The following is a 17,744-nucleotide window of genomic DNA, read 5'->3' as shown; positions in this document are numbered from 1 at the left end:
GATGCTGTTATAAAAAAAATGAGCCAGTATGTGTCGCTCTTACCCCAAGTAGCCCGAGCACATTTTGGTGTGCGCGTTGCTTTACCGTAATGTTTTCATGCCTTAGAAGCATTCAGAGGGAAGCAGTAGTTGACCAAAGGCATATTTGATATTAGTACATGTCCGTTATAACATCTTATTCTCGTTAAAGTTATACCAAATTAAAAAATAAATAAATATATATATACACACACACACACACACACACACACACACACACACACACACACACACACACACACACACACACACATTTTCACGTTTCGCTTCTATTACATTGTTTACAACCCAAAATAACGGCGTCAACTTAAGACTTCTCGCGATAGTTGCAGCAGCAGCAGAGATCCCTGGAGCAGAGGGATTTGACATGTCAACAAAAGAGATAAATTATCACCACACAGGTAACCTAACATGTTGTAATTGTGCCGGTGAGCAAACATGAATACTCTCTGTGAGTTGATGTGGTAGAAAAATTATATATATATATATAAAAAAACCCACAAAAAATAAACGTAGAGAAAGCGAGAGTGTCGTATGGTGTGACTGTCCACTTAGCTTTTGTGACAATCACTGTACTTTTACATGAGCGATGATTAACCCGTTACTCTATTTCATGTATCTGGGTGTGTCTTTCAAAGCTCGGGGTGGTATTTGAGAGACTTGTACTGATGTGAGTTATCGTTTAAATAGATTCAAATCCGCGTAGATAACTTATTTTAAAGGCTATGGCGTTAGCAGAGAGACTAACGCGTTGTTTTTGTTACTTTTTAGCACTTGTGGAGTTTTTATATAGCTGAAAATATGTTTTTATCAAACTTTAGCCTAGCTAAAAGCTAAGCTGATATTGCTAAACTCTATGCTGTTGAGTATTCACAAAGCAAGCGCAATGACCAAGACTTCCTTTAACTTCTCTAAATTTCCTTCTCTTTATCCTCTTTAAATTGCTCCCTAAAGGCATGTAAATGTCTCCTGGTGTGGAATAACCTGACAGGGAAACACGTGAACCTCCCTCCAATCCATCCTCTCCAGCAGCATCGTCACCTGCAGTCTCCATGACGACCCCTCCTCTCGTGTCACCTTTTGGCGGGCAGCCGCCACCTCAGCAGCAGCAACAGCAGCAGCAGGCTCAGGCAGCACGGGACGTCAACACGGCCTCGCTGTGTCGCATCGGTCAGGAGACGGTCCAAGACATCGTCCTCAGGACCATGGAGATCTTCCAGCTCCTCAGAAACATGCAGGTATGGTCACGTTTGTAGCTCTAGAACCAATGTGAGACTCTTAAGTATGACACAAGATGAGTAAAATTAAAGGTTTGGACACGCTGTCATGAAAACAGACCAGCCAAAAGATGTAAGGGGGGAAAAAAAGAGATACTAACATAACATGATGACTATTATTCTAATAACAAAGCAAATGCCAGTCAGGATGGCAGTTCTTTATCAACACATTTTGATGCAGGATTTAAAAACAACAGGATGCCTGCAGTCTTGATGGTAAATGGGAGACGACCACAGCCAGCAAGAAGCGCAGTGCAGTTAAAAGGCCAAAATCACTTGATTTGAGAAGCCTGCAGAGGCAGTTTAAGGTTCATTAAAATAATGTGGCACGTAGATTGTATTCTGAAAGAATTTGGCAGAAAGTACAAAGATGTAAGGAAGCTTTTAATCAGTGTCTAGGCTCCAAATATGCCTTTTTCACAAATTACATTTTGACAGCTAGGAGCAGGAAAAGTACAGACCCTTTTTTATGCCTTCAATCATTAAGGCAGGGAAAATACATATTAGCATAAGGCAGTGCCTCTTAAATCTGGGGACAGGAACCACAGCATAAAACTGAAGTTAAATTAATATCACTTAAAAAAAATGTTGTTTGACAAAATAAACAAGAGTTTGCTGATGTGATTCCAATCACCTTTACTTCCCAATTTTCAGTTGTTAATGATAAAAATGAGGCATGTGGGGGCCTGCCACGCAAAAATTGGAGAACTGCAAGCAGATCTTGTTCGTCTTTCTTGAGATAGGAAGTTTTTTTGGATATTTTAATTGCTCAAAGTTCAGCTTACTGTCAGGAATTTATGACCAGAAGTGCATTTTTCCATGCAGCAATGTGATATGACAACCATTGTCAAAGTGATTGCGATAAATCCAACACTGGCTAAGCAAGGATGTTGCCTTTGTGTGGTTTCCTCCTGTGTTTGCAGGGCTTTGTTTATGTTGTCATAACAAAGAAGGAGCGCTCGTAGATAAGACTCATGAAGTCATCCTACATATATCATTGAGCTGAACGTATTGCTTTTATGTCAGATGTGTTAGTGCACTTTCCTTCCAAATGTTTTCTTTTATTTCCAAACAGTGCATCAGTCTTTACTGCATTTAAGTGCCAGCGGATGCTTGTTATTATTCCTTGAGATCATTTATTTGTGCATTAGCTTGGTCTGCAGTTCACATGTAGTTCAGCTTTGACCTCATCTTAAAGATGCAACTGGAATGAGTTTATCGTGGATGTCTGCCTGCTCCTCCGAGACGCCGCTCCCGCACCTTGTTAAGATCACAGCCAGCAAGATGGGCCGAGCGAGCGCGACCTCAGCCGCAGAATGCACAAACAGCATTGTTGTGACTTGTTTTTTTAGATCACAGGCCGCCTTTATACTTGTAAAAATTCCTCATGTGTCTTCTCCTCCCTCCACTCCTTCCGTCTCTCTCTGTCTGTCTCCCTTCTGCTTCTCTCTTTGCTTGCCCTCAAGGCAGGCTTGTTTCATGCTATGCAGGATGTTTATAATCAGACAGTGCTGCTCCAGAGGCTTGTCGATCCTCTCAATAAAAAACATGTTGTCATGGATCGCTGTGTGGCAAGCAGGAGGAGGACCCAAATGCAAAACTCACAGACACGGGGATGAACTCGAGAAACACGGCTTTAATGCTGGCACGGCAGAACACAGGAAATACAAAACTAAACTGGGGAAAAGTAAACTAACACTCGCAGGTAGACACAGGAAGATCCACACAACATGAGGGAGAACACGACGCCGAACAGAGGGAGACTCAGACAGAAATACACAGAGGGTAAACGAGGAAAGTGGGCACACACGGGGAACACAGGTGACACTGATAATCATAACGAGACAGGGCGGGGTGAACTGAACATGACATGTAGAGGCACAGAGGTTCCGACAGGAGGAGAGAGAGCACGGGGAAAACACAGACATAACGGGCTGGGGAAACATGAAACAACCACAAAGGGAGACGAGGGCTCATCAGTACATAGAGGGCACACAGGGGGGAGAGAGCCATGAAGGGAAAAACACTTAGGGAACAACACAACAGGGCAACTCAGAAGACATGGCCTAAATAAGGAACGAAATACGAAAATACAAAGAACTAAGAATACTGGGCCCACATGGCCCAGGACCATGACACCACCCCCCCCTAAAGGGCTGGCTCCCGACAGCCCAAACCCGAGAAACAAAAACAAAAACAGAAAACAACCCACCCAGGGCGGGAGGCGGGGGACCAGGACGGAGGGACCAGAACGGGAAACAAAATAAACAACAGAAAACACGGGAGCACATGACCATAGTCAAAATAAAGTTCAGGGGGCCGACCCAGAGCCCACAGGCACCAGAGTTCACGGGTCACACGGTCGGGGGGCCGACCAGGCGGGTGGCACAGGTGGCAGAGCTGGTCCGGAGGCCGGCCGCGCGGAAGGCAGCGGCGGCGGCGAAGGAGACGACGGAGCAGTTCAGGGGGCCGGCCGCGCGCAAGGCAGCGGCGGCGGCTCTCCAGTGTCAGGCGTACTGGCCGAGGCCCGGTGGGCACAGGACCAGTCGAGGCGGGACCAGGCGAAGCACAAGCTGAGGCGGGACCAGGCGAAGCTGAGGCGGGACCAGGCGAAGCACAGGCTGAGGCTGCAGCAGACGAAGGCTCTGAGGCTGCAGCAGACGAAGCACAGGCTGGAGCTGCAGCTGACGAAGCACAGGCTGGACCAGGCGTAGCAGAAGGTGGCTGGATGGGCTCCTCGGGCCCTCCAGCTGATGTGGCATGGTGCTGGACGGGCTCCTCGGGCCCTCCAGCAGACGAGGCGTGAGGCCGGACGGGCTCCTCGGGCCCTCCAGCTGAGACAGGAGGCTGAACGGGCCCCTCGGACCCTCCAGCTGACGTGGCATGAGGCTGGTGCGGTTCTCCTGAACCCCCAGCTGACGAGGAAGGTTGCTGAACGGGCCCCTCGGACCCTCCAGCGGAGACAGGAGGCTGAACGGGCCCCTCGGACCCTCCAGCGGAGACAGGAGGCTGAACGGGCCCCTCGGACCCTCCAGCTGACGTGGCATGAGGCTGGTGCGGTTCTCCTGAACCCCCAGCTGACGAGGAAGGTTGCTGAACGGGCCCCTCGGACCCTCCAGCGGAGACAGGAGGCTGAACGGGCCCCTCGGACCCTCCAGCGGAGACAGGAGGCTGAACGGGCCCCTCGGACCCTCCAGCGGAGACAGGAGGCTGAACGGGCCCCTCGGACCCTCCAGCTGACGAGGTAGATGGCGGCGTGGGAGCCGCGGAGTCCTGGATGAGCTCATCCGAGCTCCCAGCAGGAGCTGATGCAGAGCCAGAGAGATTTGAGACCCCTGGCTGAATGTTAAGCTGACCAGCGGACCGTACTGCTATCGGGGACTGGGCTACAGGAGCTACTGGGGCCTGCGCTACAGGCGGCACTGGAGCTACTGGGGCCTGCGCTACAGGCGGCACTGGAGCTACTGGGGCCTGCGCTACAGGCGGCACTGGAGCTACTGGGGCCTGCGCTACAGGCGGCACTGGAGCTACTGGGGCCTGCGCTACAGGCGGCACTGGAGCTACTGGAGACTGAACTGAGGGTGGCTGCGAGGGAGCTAACTGAACTGAGGGTGGCTGCGAGGGAGCTAACTGAACTGAGGGTGGCTGCGAGGGAGCTAACTGAACTGAGGGTGGCTGCGAGGGAGCTAACTGAACTGAGGGTGGCTGCGAGGGAGCTAACTGAACTGTGAGAGGCTGCAGACCCTGGCGGCTCCGAGGGCCCCCGAGAGCCAGGCGTGTTCCCCGAAAGATGTGCTGACAATCGGGGGTAGGCCACGGCTTTCCCCGGAGCTCCTCCTCTACGTGGGTGCAAGCTGCTTGCTGCTGCTCACAGAGACCGGGCTCCATGATTTCCGGAGTTAATGCGGTGCCACGGCGGCGCCGGCGCCGCCCCCTTCTGGTAGCTGGCGCGATGGGCGCTGATGGCACCAATGCAGGGGGTGATGTAGCGGCGATCTCCCGGTCGTCCGCCCACATCCTTGCCAGAAATGAGGCAGGCGAAGTAAAGTCTAAGCGGATTGGAGACGGCGAGCGGCTGGTAGGCTGTGCAGCAGGTGAAAGGTCCTGCTCCGAGATGAGCCAGGGCTTCCACCGGAGCTCGTCCTCCCGATAAGCCCGCAACACCTGCTGCCGCTCCTCCTCACCGAAGTCAACAGCCTCGGGCATCTCCGTGCAGGCAGGCGGTGGCGAAGATGCGGAAGCTGATGAAGTGTGAGCCAATGGTGTGTCCGTGGTGAGCCTCACCGTTCCGACTCTGACCGCCACTGGCTCATGAGGCGGCGGGGCAACGGCGCGATGGCACGGCTCTGGTGAAGGTGCACGCCCACCGGGCCGCTGCTGCTGCGGACGGAGTCGGAGAGCGGAGACGAGAAGGTCGCTGACGAGGGGGTGCAGCGTCTCCCATAACCAGGGGAACACAGACACGCACACCCCTACCTGGCGGGCGAACTCCTCCCGTCCCTCCTCACTGGAACAGTGCAGCCACTTGTCGCATAGCGACTCCACTGTCCGGACAATCTCCAGTCTTTGTGTCGCTGGGTCCGGCATGGTCGCGTCGTACTGTCGGTCCGCGGAGGGGTTGTGAACTGCTGGGTCCATGTTGTGGTCGTGTTCTTCTGTCATGGATCGCTGTGTGGCAAGCAGGAGGAGGACCCAAATGCAAAACTCACAGACACGGGGATGAACTCGAGAAACACGGCTTTAATGCTGGCACGGCAGAACACAGGAAATACAAAACTAAACTGGGGAAAAGTAAACTAACACTCGCAGGTAGACACAGGAAGATCCACACAACATGAGGGAGAACACGACGCCGAACAGAGGGAGACTCAGACAGAAATACACAGAGGGTAAACGAGGAAAGTGGGCACACACGGGGAACACAGGTGACACTGATAATCATAACGAGACAGGGCGGGGTGAACTGAACATGACATGTAGAGGCACAGAGGTTCCGACAGGAGGAGAGAGAGCACGGGGAAAACACAGACATAACGGGCTGGGGAAACATGAAACAACCACAAAGGGAGACGAGGGCTCATCAATACATAGAGGGCACACAGGGGGGAGAGAGCCATGAAGGGAAAAACACTTAGGGAACAACACAACAGGGCAACTCAGAAGACATGGCCTAAATAAGGAACGAAATACGAAAATACAAAGAACTAAGAATACTGGGCCCACATGGCCCAGGACCATGACACATGTCATGCTGCTCTTTAACACCCATTGTTGTTGAAAGCCAGTTTTGCAGCCTCAGTATGGGAGTGAGTGGGGAAAAAAGAAACCATTCAAAGTGCTTGAGCTGAAGCTGTTTATCTTTTGATGCTGCGCAGTTTATGTTTGGTGCTTTAAATTGTGATTATTAAAACCACATGCCATATTGTTGCAGGATCACAAACGTGTTAAACACATTTTAAAGCGTCTTTTCAGACTGATGGCTCCCGTTCTTAAGTAGAAAGAACACTATCACTTTTTTATCAGAGGATTTCCTAATGCTTTCTTATCAGCTGGGGAACAACAGAGGCTTCGTGATGCTTTGGCAGTCAGTGAGGATCAATAAGTTTAGCTTTTTTATTAGCACTAAGAAAATTCTAGTACTTTATTTAACACAGAGTTTCCCCGTTGGTTCTTCTTAGCTGCCTAATGGAGTCACTTACCACCCCAACACCCACCAGGACAGGCTGGGGAAACTCCAGGAGCATCTACGAACGCTTTCTGTGCTCTTCCGCAAGCTGCGCCTCGTCTACGATAAATGCAACGAAAACTGTGCCGGCCTCGACCCCATACCTCCAGAGGTGAGACACGACAACACTAAGAAATATGCTAATCACAGCTTTCTCTTACTGACGTTATTGAATTTCTGTTAAAAGTTGGTAAAATAGTCACATTTGTGAAACTTCCTTCCATTTCCAAAGGAAACCCGTTGTGCTTTTTCCCCATTTACTGTCACATATATACACACAGTTATATCAGTTATTTTATACCACCAGTGGTGCACTTTCCATAATTATTAAAAATAAAGTTGTGAAGTTTATTAATGAAATGTTTTTGCAACATTCATCAATACAAAATATTTCAGAAGAAACATGTAATAATGAAGAATGTGTCAAAATACAGTCATACAAACGGGGGGAAAAAATTAAAGAAGATTAGAAAAGCATAAATGTAAGCTCCAAATGATTGAACAGTTGGTGTATTAATATAAAACAGAGTCATGAAAGTGCAGCATCAAGAATGAAAATACAGTGCAACTCAGTAGTTAACAATAAAATAAAAAAGCCTTAAAGGTTTAAAAGAAAAGTAAAAAGTTATAAGAAAGCTTGCCGATATATTTAAATCTTTAAAAGAGGTCTAAAAGGAAATGGCAGCAGTTTGTTACATAACAGAGGAGCTCTAACAGCTAACGCTCAGCCGCCTTCAGTCTTTTAAGTGTGAGGTGGGAACAGTTAGCAGGTTCTTACATTGGCTGGTTGGTTAGGGGACAACAGAGTGCACTTATAAATCATAAAAGGATTGACGAGGAGGGAAAATTAATCTTAAGATGAGCCTGAAACATAAAAAATGGAAAACTTTGAACTTTCCAAAAGGGCTTCTAACATTTCTTTGATCCGTATTTGCTGCACACGCCGGTCCTGTTGCAGAGACTGAAGCAATATGACGCACGTCTACAGTGGCGGCACGCACTGGTTGCATAACGCAGACAAAAGAAGCAGTTGGGATTTGTTGGCTGTGATGTGAAGGAGAGGTGATGACATTGGTGCAAGTTGATTTAAGTATACAAAAGATTGGCGTGCACCTGGGAACACTGAGATTTAATCATGGGTTGATGCATGTCAGTGCACTCGGGTAAAGGTAAGGTAAAGTTAGCCGAAGAGCTCTGTCTGATTACACACATGTACTGATGCACTGAACTTTCCAATGCATTGCCAGCATGGATGTGTGTGAGGACATAAATGTCAGACTCAGTTGGACAATAAATTGTTTTTAAGTCATTAGCTCCATATTACAAAGTCAGTGTGATATGTGATATCAGGCTATGATCTGATTAATTCACCCTGAGTGAGCGAGTGTAATGTGTCCGGCTTCCTGCAGGCTCTATACAGGCACCGCCCTCACCAAAAGTAAATAAAGTATTTGCAGTAGTGAGACATGTTGATTGTGGATTTTGTGTGTTGCTGACATACTGTCCGGAGTCCAGAGTCCACCCAGCCATGCTCAGCCTTAGAAATAACTCCTCTCCCCACCTTAAAGGCTGAGCCCGGCCAACCTATAAAGGAAACTCATTTTGGCCTCTTGTATTCGTGGCCTTACTCTTTTGGTCATTACCCAGGACTCATAATTATAGGTAAAGGTTGGATTTGTAGGTTGACTTGTAAAGTTCAGCTCTCTCTTAACCATGGCAGTCCAGTACAACGCCTATATTTCTGCTCAAACCATACCAATCTGCTGGTCCACCTCTCAATCCGTCTTCCATTCACTCATGAACAACACTCTCCCCCTCTTCACAAAAGATTAATGAAACAAACAAATAAAATTAGTGGGTAAGCAGGCCCGGATCATGCTACAAACATTCTGCTTTGGATTTGGTTAGGTATTACATGCTGAAAGGAGATTAAATGAAATACACATTACTCCCAGCTTAATATAGTTGTTACCTGATAAAACACATTGTATTATACTTTGTATTTTACATATTTTGTCCATTTGTTATTACTTTCAAGATGCTGTCTTACCTCAAATTAGGTCATGCTTTTATTATATAAAGCACACCTGCAACTGCATTTAGGTTTTACATGATGAGGCTGTAAGCGGGGAAGTGCTGATACTACATTTTAAGTTGACTGATTGATCTTTTTAGATGTGAACGTCAACAAATGCTTTATATGCTTGTCAGGATTTTTTTTTTTTGTGCTTTCAGCCGTCGCCTCACATAGTCCGGCTTTTCGTAAAAGCTGTCTGCTAAATTAGGAAGCTGTTGGTTTAAAGGAAGTAGGCCATTGTAACTTCCATATCCCCTTGCTCATGCACACACACACCCTCTCACAAAGCTGCTCACACAAACACACACATATTTACCCTGGGGAACTCTTATCTCACCTACTCCCTCTAGGTCTGTCTTTTCTCTGCCTGCAGCAGATTCATTGGTCTTTTCAGGTGAGTCTCCAGAGCCTCTTTACTGCTGGTTACAGTCACCATCCACCTTCAGGAGCAACAACACCACTTTGCCTCTTAGCCCCGCTCCTTCCGTGCCTGCCTTCACAGAATGATTGCACAATTGTATCCCCCCCCCCCGACACACACATAAATGTACAACATAGAAATGCAAGTGGTGCAGTGTAACTTGGCACAATAGCATGTTTTCGCCACATGTGCAATTCCACACGCACTGGCTCGCTGGGGGTACACTCTGTGAGGCACCATGCGGGGCTCCGGCACGGCTATCCACTACTGTTTGATTGGATTTATGACTGCGGCAGTCCCTTCCCAATTTCTACAGATTGGCTCGGAGCTAATCTTTCTCACCAGGCTCCTACTGAGGATAAAGGAGGATGTGGGAGGAGACCAGTCTTAAATTGGAACAAATTTGTGATGGCTGCCACCACGTACATTTTCTGCATTGAGGAGTACAGTCAGCGAGAGGCATTTTGAACGATCTGTTCAAAGTGACTCTCGTGTGCAGTTGTGCCCTTAAATCAAAGCCGGTGACTGGTTTTCTTTGACATTTTCCTTTTGCCGTTCCTTCATTGAGTCATTACACCATCTGGCTATTTTTTTTCCTCCCCCTGCTCATTCCACCTTATTTAAATGTTTATTCATTTCCCCCCGAGGCTGAGACCCAGTCCGGTGCTGACCAGCCAATAGCTCCTCTCACCATGTTTGTCTGGGGCTGAGGGGTTGTTGATTTTGGCCCCAGCATGCATGCCATTTATCATCCTAGAGAATTCAGGTGGCTGCCTGACAGCCGCTCACTATTGGCTGCCTGAAACAGGAAGTGGAATCAATGACTCGGGCAGCGTGACCTCATCTCAGCCTAATTAGCAGCAGACCCGTTTAATGAACAGCTGGACCAACTGCACACGTCAGCGCTTTCGCCCCTTTTTCTTTCCACTTGTCGTTCATTGCAGCTTTTTGCTTGCCCCTTCTCAGACTTTAATCTGCTTTCTTCCTTTTTAGATGCATTTTTCTTCCTCCTCCCCACATTTTCTACCACTTTCATCTTCTTTTCTCTGATATCTGCTAGATATTGGATCTCTGCTCATTTCCTTCTTTCTCTCGGGCCGGTCTGTTTGTCCTTGTTGGCTTTGTCTCTCTGTCTTTTTCTGCTTTTCCCATGTTGTTCTTTCCCTGTGGTCCCAAGTCTTGCTCTCCTCTTGTCATTTCCTGCAGTGAACAGCTATGCCATTTCATTTCCCTCTCCTCTTACACATTCACCCTGCTGTTTTTTTTTTCCAGTCTTTTTTTACCCTTTTCTTTTTGTCTCACTGAGGCAACCTGGAGAACTTCATTAGGCCATTCTTCTCTGTCAGCCAGGAAACCACATCCATCTTTCTGTGGAAGAGGCAGGGGTTATGACTCACACTTTGACGTGCACGTGCTGCATAGCTACATGTACACACACACACACACACACACACACACAAAATACACTCTCCATCCATCTCTCCCAACCTACTCAGCACATTTCATTTTCCCCCCGCGGGCTGCCAAACTGAGCCCACCACCTTTAAAATGTGATATGTCGTTGGCTTCGGCCTCAAATTATCTAATGAAAAAACTTTCATCTTTTCCTGCTCAAAGTTGAAGGCGAGCTCATAGTTTGTCTGGTATAATATCCTGCACATGTCCTTGCTGTCTTTTCTCCCTCCAAGAGTCAGAGTTTACAGTTTGGCGCAGAGCTAAGCCTGGAAACTGACAGGAGTAAAGAAACTTTTTCCAGACTTTTATGTCTTTTTGTCATTCTTTATTTTCTTCTTTGTCTGCCTTTCTTTTTCCCGTGCCCATTTTCTGTTCTCACCTCTCTCTGGCTCTTTTCCCACGACTCTTGCCCTCTTCAGTGCTATCCTACTCTATTAGTCTCCTCTCTCTGTCTGTATTTTATTTTATTTTTTTATAACTTCCTTTGTGCTTGTCTTGATATTGTCTGGCTCCAACTCTACTCATACACTAGTCAGTCATTGCTTCCAGATGAATCAGGTTACTTAAATCAGCCGTCGACTGTCTGCAGGGCCTCTGCTCCAGCTGCACAACACGGGCCAAAATCTGTAGTCAGTCATAATTTACTGCTTTGCCAAGTCATTATTGGAGGAAGGTTTGCTATTCCACCATATGGGATATTTTTTTTATTAGCTAATGTTGCTTGGAGACTGTCCTACCTAATCTATGTTTGTGATCTTGTCTGGTATGGCAGTATTGTTTTGGAAAGGAAAACAATGTTTTTCTAGATGTTTTTTTGTAACAGGAACTTCTTGCTTCCAGTATTACAAACCATAGCAGAGTCGTCCACAGCCTTTATTAAAACCCATAAAATGTCATGCTATATAAAACTGTTGCTGTCTTTTGAGAATATGAAACTCAGGTTTGACTCCATTTTCACTGCGTGTGCTTTACAGTCTATTATTTTGTTGTTGACAAAATTCAATTTTGTGCAGTCGCTCTGCAAAGATAGCATAACATCAATCACACATTGTCAGTGCAGGTCTTTTATATCCTTGCTGTCTGTGTGTTATGAGGAACAGTGTGTTCTCAAGACATTCATACATTACTTGATGTGTGACTGCAGCAAGCCTCCTGCTCCCCTACCCACACCGAGGTGCCCACTAGGGGGCAGTGTGACGCAAAGCAGCAGGCAGTGACCCTGTCGGCTCTCGGGAACGCTGCCTCGCCTGAAGGCTCTTGCACATCAGCCTCACTCTAGTGTCAAGCAGACAAGGTCAAGCACACAGAGTGTTTAAAAATGAATTAATCTCCCACTCGCTTTTCCCTCTCACTCTTTTCCTGTCCCTGTCTTTCCACGTTGAAGAGAGTGTTCGAGAACGTACACACAATCCCCATTTTCACCACTTTGTGGGAACAATCGTGCGAGAAGGCATAGAGATATGTTGAATATAGCTTAGTTGAGATTTCCCATACACATGTAAATGTGGCCTATAACTGCGCTCAGTGGGCGTATAGGAAAGATGTGACTAGGCAGCACAGTGCTTTTAATTTATTTGGACCTTAGACGTTAGATTGGGGAAAAACATAGAAGTAGGAAAGAGAATAATTGCATCAGGAGGTGAATCTTTAAACAGATTTTATTGAAAAAACTACGATATGGATCTTACTGTGCGACTCCAAGCAGGGAAACACAATCCAGTTATCTGAATAAGTCAGCATTTTGGGAGCGATCCTCTTACGCTTGTCTTGCTTACAGTAAGTAATACAACCACATTTTTTTGTTTGCTGTCCCTTCCAGCAACTGATACCCTTTGTGGAAGATGACGGCTCCAAACATGAAGACCGATCAGGTGGACAGAGCCGCTCTGCCAGTGAGGAAAGGAGAGAAATCCTGGAGGTCAACAAGGTATGGTGTTCTGGATGAACAGCACAACACTGACAGGCTTACAGGTTTGATTTCCAGCCTGTAACAACACGAGGAGAAGCTTATTAGAGAAAAAATGGGAAAGGTTTGAAAAGGCTCACAGTGATATCTCAGTCTCTTTTTATTTCAGCTATAAACATGGTGTTATTTCAGTGATGTTTCAGTATCATTGTACAGACAAGACATGATAATTAGGCGTGCAATTTATTCCAGATGAATAATTTTACTCAACATCATTAACCCGAATTTTTAATTGCAGGTTTGCTCTTATTTGAATTGCAACCATCCAGGTTGTACAGAAGGTTTGTGCAAAAACAAAATTAAGAGGCCACACTTGATAAACTTTGTCTGATGATAGTGGTTGTGTGTTTAAAGGAGGTCATGATACCACTGGGAAATCCTATTAACCACAAATGCATTTTACAACATTTTCCTGGGGACTAGATTCATCCTCAGCTATCTTTTTTTTTTTTTTAGTTTAATTTTTATCAAAACCTGAATCTCCTGGTCAGTCGGGGAACCTGAGGAGCAGTTTGAAGACCCAATATTTGAACCTAATGACATTTTTCCAACTGTGCAGGAGGAGCGTACGGTTAAAATGAAGGAGACTCATCTCATATGAGGTTTACTGTTGATCTTATTGAACCGAGCAGATATTATGTTGTGACTGATTCAAAATGAACTCAATTTGATATGTTGTGCAGCTGATTCTGTTTTAATGCGCACCACTCAAGCATCACCTCCACATTTAATCCAGCACAGTGTGGTATACAGATTTTATTGTAGTAATTATTATTGTTATTATTATTATTATTGGGTTTTTAAAAATTAATTTGAAGTTGTCTAACTTAATTCCTAATTCCTACGTTTTTGAAAAGGCTTTGTAGTCGTGTTGCACCTCGGGTGTCTGAGAGTCGTGTTCGATGTTTGTCTGTCTGCATAAAAGTGTTTAATATTAGTTTGAGTGCAGCACCTGGACTGGCTGACTGATTCTTACCATATTTAATGAAGAGGCGGATGTAATTCCAACCTCAGCCTTCCAAGGAAATACAGGGACTTTTGGGAGTATTTGTGAAACATTGGAGTGCTGATATAGACCTACAGGCATGTGATTCTTATATAATCATCATATTAATAATAAGTTTGTTGTCTTTGTTGCCAGTGGCAGGGAAATTGAATAACACATGATGTCTTCCAGGGGGCATCCCTGAGTTTTGCTGACAATGTAGTTCTGTTTAATTGCATTTTCCATGTAATTTTTGCCAATCTGGGAGTTGATTATAATGTAACTTATTTAAATGAGACCTTGGCTGAGTTGCAACTTCCTGTGAACTCACCTGTATGTTAAAAGACATGCTACCGTGTGCCTTACCCATAGACTGTACCTCAAAGATGGATGTAAACACTGCGACTACACCCACTGGTTACTGGACTATCATTTTAAAACCTCGCTATGCTGATTAATTTAGTTTATTTGAGCCAGAAAGCACAGCAAACTGCACTATTTTTTTTTTGTAAAATCCATTAAAAATGCTCATACATCAAAGGCGGTGAAAACATCCAAATGAGTATATGAAATTAGCAAAGGTGAGATCTGAAAAGCAGCTGTCAGCTACAGCTTCCTGTTTGGCCTTATCAGCCATATGCCATAACTTTAAGCCTTATTCCTCAGATGGATGAGTTATAATAAAAATCTGCCCCCTGTACTGGTTTTATGGAGGAGGAAACTATCCATAGAGGCCAAAATGTTTTGGGCTTTTTTGTGCTAAGCTGTAAATATACTTTTTAATCCTGTGCAGTTTGACATTTTAACATGGGAGTCTATGGGGCATTGACTGCTTTTCAAGGCAGCCTCAAGCAGCTGCACTGGGAGCTGCAGTTTTCTGTGCTTGCTGCTTCTTAAACCCCAGAGTTTGCTACTTGGCTGTGCCTCAGTCACTCTTTGCTGCTCCCCCACAGTGCAAAGCAGTGAGTAACACTAGCTAATGTTAGCTTAGCAATAGAGTTCACTAATGGCTACTTGTTCTCAGTGCATCACTGACTGCAACACAAACTCCAGAGACAATTTAATTTGTATTTTGCTACTGACAGCGTTAGCAAGGAAGCAAAGTAAGGTTGGACACTAGCTGCTATGTTGGGTGGGTAGAAGTTTGTCTGTGTTAGCAGGTATGTTAACATTTGGTAATGTAAGCCAAAAAAAGCCATTTTATGTGATCATCCTAGCCAAACGGTTTGTGACCAAAGTAACATAAACAGGTTGTTCGATCTGTGGAGGGATCTTGGCCTCTGCTCCAGCTTAGGGATTCATTAGCAAAGCTCTGCACATCCAGTCATAGTGGTGATATTTGGATTTGTTGTGTTTTGGTCTCAGTGTTCATCTACGGTCATGAACACTGACATTGCTAAGGTGTTTGCAACATATGAAAAATAATTAAAAATAATGGCGGTAATAAATCAAAAAGCAGCGAAAATGCTTATCAGCTTTTTAGACACCTCTGTAGTATATAAATACATTTTAGATCGCAGTAACAGACTGAGCTGAGCTGACCTTCAACTACAAAGAGCTGTGTGGGGAAAAAATAGTAGCTGGAGGTGTTTTAAATATTAACAAGAAGAAAGAAGAGATGACTTGATTTTTTTTCCCCCATATCTTGTGTAAGGTGTTCACGTTTGGTTTCAATTGTCAGACATCAAACACACCTAAGAGCTTTTTTTAAATTTATTCACTGTCAGATAAGTTTTCGCTCAGCTGTGATAGAGCGGCTATTTTCTAGCGATCTGAAGTGCAGTGCAGCTTTTCTTCGGACTGACATGCCAGCGTCAGTCAGGACTGAAATGTTGAAGGTAGATTAGATCCCAAGTCACGACCTAAACAAACGAGTTGAGTATGAGAAGTCAGTTACATGGAAATGTGGGCCCTTATATGTTAATTAAACAAATTGCACAATAGGAAATGTTGTGGATGAAGCTTTGAGAGGGAAAAGGCTTTTTAGTGTCATCTTATTCTTAAAATAAAGACCCATCCTGATTGATTTAGTAAGGCCTGTGGTTTCTTTGGTAACAGCAATTGCACTGTCAAAAATGCCAAGAAGTATTACACTCATGTCACATTTTGCAGACAAATGTATAGATTGGTTTTGACCTTGTGGATAGATGCACTAAAATTTCTGTGACAGGTTCATAATGGTGTGTTTCAAATACATTTTTTTTCTGAAGCAATAGCAGGAAATGTTGGCTGTATTGGACCCACTTTATCAAAGATTTAAAGTGATGATACTTCATTCAGCGGGGGAAAATAGACCCCATCGCTATGAGTGAAATCTCTGTAGCTACTTCAGAAAATTTAGGCTAGTATAAAAACAGGTTGTGATTTTAGTCTTAAGGATTTGTAGCTCCATATTTTAATTGCACAAGCACAGCGAGATGTCAGAGTGGACTGTGTGGGCGTCTCCAGGTGCACTTGCTATTTTGGTGTATGTAGATCAGCATGTAAAAGAGGAGGATGAAGCTGGAGGCTGTGGTGGTTAATGAACTTCCAGTCAGTCACATCACTGATTTCATTGCGCTAAAGCAGCTGTACCAATCAGACTGCATGACAAGAGCAGATCAACAAGTGACAGCAGGCTTCTAGCAGTCTGAAAACCAGACGCAGATGGTTTGGCTTTTTGTCAGGCATGTTCAATAATGATAGTGATAAATAATACAAAATGTTGGCAAAGCTAAGAGCATTATAGCTTCACTTTTACTTTGTGTTGGGATAAAAGTCGCATATCACAGTCATAATGAACGCGTGTCTTCCAGTTTTGAGTAGGGCTACTTTGCAACATCATGCTGTCATTTGCATACAATTAAAGGTACGGTAAGTACTGTTTTTGAGTTTATTTAAAAGAAAAAGAATGGTGAACTCATAAATGTGCCTTGATTAGTGTGTAATCATGCCTTCCAACAAATTAATGCATTGTCATAAACTTAAAGCGAAAAAATAAAGAGTGAATCCATTAAAAATTCTTGTGAAGGGGTTGCTGGTTTGTGGAAACCGCTATCTTGCCCCCCTGTCGTGTTTTGTGTATGTGGCTAGAAACAGGCCAAATATGTAGTATGCCTTATATAAGTCCCATTTGTGACCTTTAAACTATATATAACCATTTAACATTAGAATAATCTCAATCTCTTCCTCCTCGCCTCAAACTTCATCTCCTGAACTCAAATCAGGATTTATTCCCGATATTGTTACGATTACTTATTGTCAGCTTTTTAGACATGTGACCCTCCCGTCTCAGCTGACAAAGAACTGGCTAAACAACTACAGACAAAAAACAACAAATAACTTCATCCTACTCAGAGTTTTTATTGGTGAAAACTATACGTAGAGGCCAAAACACTTTTGGTAACAGGTTCTAAACATGCTTGTTTCCCCTGTAAAGTTGGGCATGTTAACATGGTAGTCTAAGGGGATTGACTCCCTTTTGGAGCTAGCCTCTAGTGGCTGCATGAAGAACTGCAGCTTTTTAACACTTCCAAATAGTTTTATTTTTCAGCTCCACGGGTCCAGGAAACATCACAAAATTTATACAGAAAGCGAGAGTCCGTCATTGCCAATTGAATCCGGTTTTTAAGACGTCAAACAGAAAGTGAGAGGAGATCTCACCAATTGGTTCATGAATTAATACCCAAATTGGTGTGTGGACAGTGTACCTCTTGCTTGGGTTTTGGTATGATTCTTTTCTTTCAAAGGTGGTAGAGGCTTGTCCGTTTCTTTCAGTGTAAACCTTTGTCAAATTTGCCTCCATGTCTCCTTTTTCAAC

General features: G+C 44.9%; 1 protein-coding gene across 2 annotated transcripts in view; it reads left to right on the top strand.

Moving 5' to 3' along the window:
- Positions 1 to 376: 376 nt before the first annotated feature.
- The window catches only part of med30 (mediator complex subunit 30), a 52,372-nt gene continuing 35,004 nt past the window's right edge, over positions 377 to 17,744 (top strand). For both annotated transcript variants that reach the window (XM_085346899.1, XM_085346898.1), the window contains exons 1-4: positions 377 to 440; positions 994 to 1,277; positions 6,995 to 7,153; positions 12,814 to 12,921. In XM_085346899.1, the coding sequence (XP_085203025.1) occupies positions 1,092 to 1,277; positions 6,995 to 7,153; positions 12,814 to 12,921 (453 nt within the window). In that variant the 5' untranslated portion in view covers positions 377 to 440; positions 994 to 1,091. The remainder of the gene's footprint in view (positions 441 to 993; positions 1,278 to 6,994; positions 7,154 to 12,813; positions 12,922 to 17,744) is intronic.

This window comes from Diplotaxodon limnothrissa, linkage group LG22, assembly GCF_057381915.1.
Source record: "Diplotaxodon limnothrissa isolate DT_005_m linkage group LG22, D_limnothrissa_male_GT1.1, whole genome shotgun sequence".
Lineage (NCBI taxonomy): Eukaryota > Metazoa > Chordata > Actinopteri > Cichliformes > Cichlidae > Diplotaxodon > Diplotaxodon limnothrissa.
This window is presented reverse-complemented; position numbering and strand designations above follow the sequence as displayed.